Source organism: Montipora foliosa, chromosome 11 (genome assembly GCF_036669935.1).
Source record: "Montipora foliosa isolate CH-2021 chromosome 11, ASM3666993v2, whole genome shotgun sequence".
NCBI classification, from domain to species: domain Eukaryota; kingdom Metazoa; phylum Cnidaria; class Anthozoa; order Scleractinia; family Acroporidae; genus Montipora; species Montipora foliosa.
Window position 1 is genome coordinate 12,067,758 of NC_090879.1, and position 2,500 is coordinate 12,070,257.

At 42.3% G+C, this 2,500-nt stretch overlaps 2 protein-coding genes across 3 annotated transcripts in view; one reads left to right on the top strand and one right to left on the bottom strand.

Annotated features, from left to right (window-relative positions):
• Window positions 1-2,500, bottom strand: part of LOC137977784 (acyl-CoA dehydrogenase family member 10-like) — a 25,296-nt gene that overhangs the window by 15,347 nt on the left and 7,449 nt on the right. The window lies entirely within an intron of this gene.
• Window positions 1-2,500, top strand: part of LOC137977787 (uncharacterized) — a 5,194-nt gene that overhangs the window by 2,045 nt on the left and 649 nt on the right. The window contains exon 2 of the mRNA XM_068825121.1: window positions 86-2,500. This exon is cut by the window's right edge and continues 649 nt beyond it. Within this exon, the coding sequence (XP_068681222.1) occupies window positions 88-2,500 (2,413 nt within the window). The 5' untranslated portion in view covers window positions 86-87. The remainder of the gene's footprint in view (window positions 1-85) is intronic.

The window sequence follows — 2,500 nt, forward strand, 5'->3', positions numbered from 1 at the left end:
ATTTTTGCCAATCCTTTTCATAAGCCTTAAAAATTGTTTTTCAGTCGTTTTAAATTCGTGATCTTTCTCAATATTTTATTAATAGCCATGGACAATTTAAAAAAGTTGATTAAAGATGCAATCGAAGCAAACCACATTGAAGAAGTTATCAAATCAATTCATGAAGCCATTGGTCATGGTCAAAGCAACTTTACAAGCAAGGATGAAGTGCAAGCCCTGCTAAATGAATGTCTCTATTATGCTGTGCGTTTTGGTCGCTACGAGATCGTAAAGGAATTAGTGAAAAACGGAGCTGATGCAAATTATGAAGACCCTTTGAAACAATCCGTCCTTCTCCGAACTGTCTTCTCTCGAAGGTCTGAAGAAGTTGATAACATTCTGATTTTCCTCCTTGAAAATGGCTCGGATATTAATCACAGAAGCATCAATGGCCAATCAGACTTTATGTCCCTGGTGGCTAGCGAACATTTAAGTTACCATCAACTTGTGAGATTTATGGATTCTGTTAAAGACATCAATGAAGTTGACCTCCGAACTGGGGGAGGTTATCTTCATCTCGTTTCCCGTCGCCCTGATGATGAAAGCAAGGCAGTGATGATCAAAAAGTTGTTGGAAAAAGGTTTGGAAGTAAACGGGAGAGATAACAACGATGACACACCACTTCACTTAATGGCAACTATTGCGGATTGTGCTTCAATGAGATTCTTGGTCGAAAATGGTGCAGATTTTCTTGCCAAAAACCGATTGGGCGAGACCGTACTGCATTCGCTTGTATCCAGTAACGAGTTCGATGGATTTCAGGAATCACTGGCATTTCTCATTGAAATGGGGATGGACATTAACGGAACTGACTCAAGCGGGAAAACGTCTATTCACCATGCTCTTCTGTCCAAGGACACAAACGAAGCAGCCATCAGGGAACTTCTTAAAGTAGGCATTAAAGTAAACGCAAAAGATGCAAATGGACGGAATGAGGTGTACGTTGCCGTCGAAGCAGTAGATGTGAGTTATTGTCCATCCGATTTGGACCGTCGAGCTGCGGTCATCAAGTTGTTGGCAGAGGTTGGTGTTGATGTCAGTGAAGGTGATATGTACGGCATCACCCCTTTGCATCTTGCTACTATGAAAAGCGACCTTGAAATCCTTGTAACGTTACTCGATGCTGGCGCAGACATTATGAAGAGGTCCAACTGCGGAGCCACAGCTCTTCATTGGAGTTGTAGAACGTACAACATGGCGCATGTAATGATTCATTCATACTTCAACGAGGGTCAGGATATTAACGTTGTCGACGACTATGGGTCGACTGCTTTACACTGGGCGGTCTGGTTTAGACAGCTGCCTGTCTCGCAAAGCTTACTCCAGGTTGGATGTGATTATTTAATCCATGATAATGCTGGAAACACACCAGTTGATCTTGCGAAGAAAGTCTTCTTTGACCCGTTTTTGGATTTGGTGGAGGATGAGAAGTATAAGGATCTGGACGGTTTGACTTTGCAAGAGCCAATTCTCAAGTGCAACGACAGTGACCCTTTCCACGCATGTCCGTTGTTGCGGTATGCCAGAAAAGAGGAGGGAAAACTTGACATGGAGCCTTACATTGAACATCTTGACCGTCATAAAGCATCCTTAGCAAGATGTTTTGATGCATCAGTGGATACAAAACACATGGGCTTGTTTTACAACATTGAAGAGAACATTTCTGTGCCAAAAACCATCGAGACCTTGATGACGTCGGTGAAGAAACGAGTCGGAGAGCTCAATCCCTTGTTCAATGGTGAACTAAGACTAGCAGGAAGTGTGTTTGAAGGAACGAAAGTCAACCTTCCGGATGAATTTGACTACCTCTGGGTTCTAACGGAGTTCTGTGAAGCATTCTTCCCTGTTGAATCGCCAACCTTTCCTGAAAGTTTCGTTAAACTGAAATTAAAAAAAGATGCTGACGCCCCTCGCTTCAGGAGGTATCTAACCAAGCAAAATTTCCTGGACAGTAGTTTGTTCATTCGAGACTTCAACCGAAAAGTCAATGAAGCAATCATGGACATACTAAAGCACGAAAGCCAATTTTCAAACTTAATGTGCCTTCAACAATTGAATGAAATATTTTGCACCATTTCCAGCCTTGCTTTTCAGTACTTGGGAAGAGAGGGCAAATATTTTCGCATATCAGTCGATGTAGTTCCAACCATTTGGTTTTCAGGGTGGACACCGCGAGACCTCAAAACGATGGACGCGTTTTCCAGCCGTGTAGAAAAATCTCCAGGGTTTTATGTCATCATAAAAACACCAGACAGATGCCACGTTAAGGATTTCACTTTGTTCTTTCGCGTTTCGTATGCATATCTTGAACAGTGCATCATGAGAGCTGTTCCCGAATTCATCAAAATGGGATACATCGTTTTGAAGATTCTGGCGGAGTCAGGTTATCTGCCCAAAGTTGTGGATCATGACAACCAAAGAAGAGTCAAAAAATATGTAACCAGTTATCACTTGAAAACCT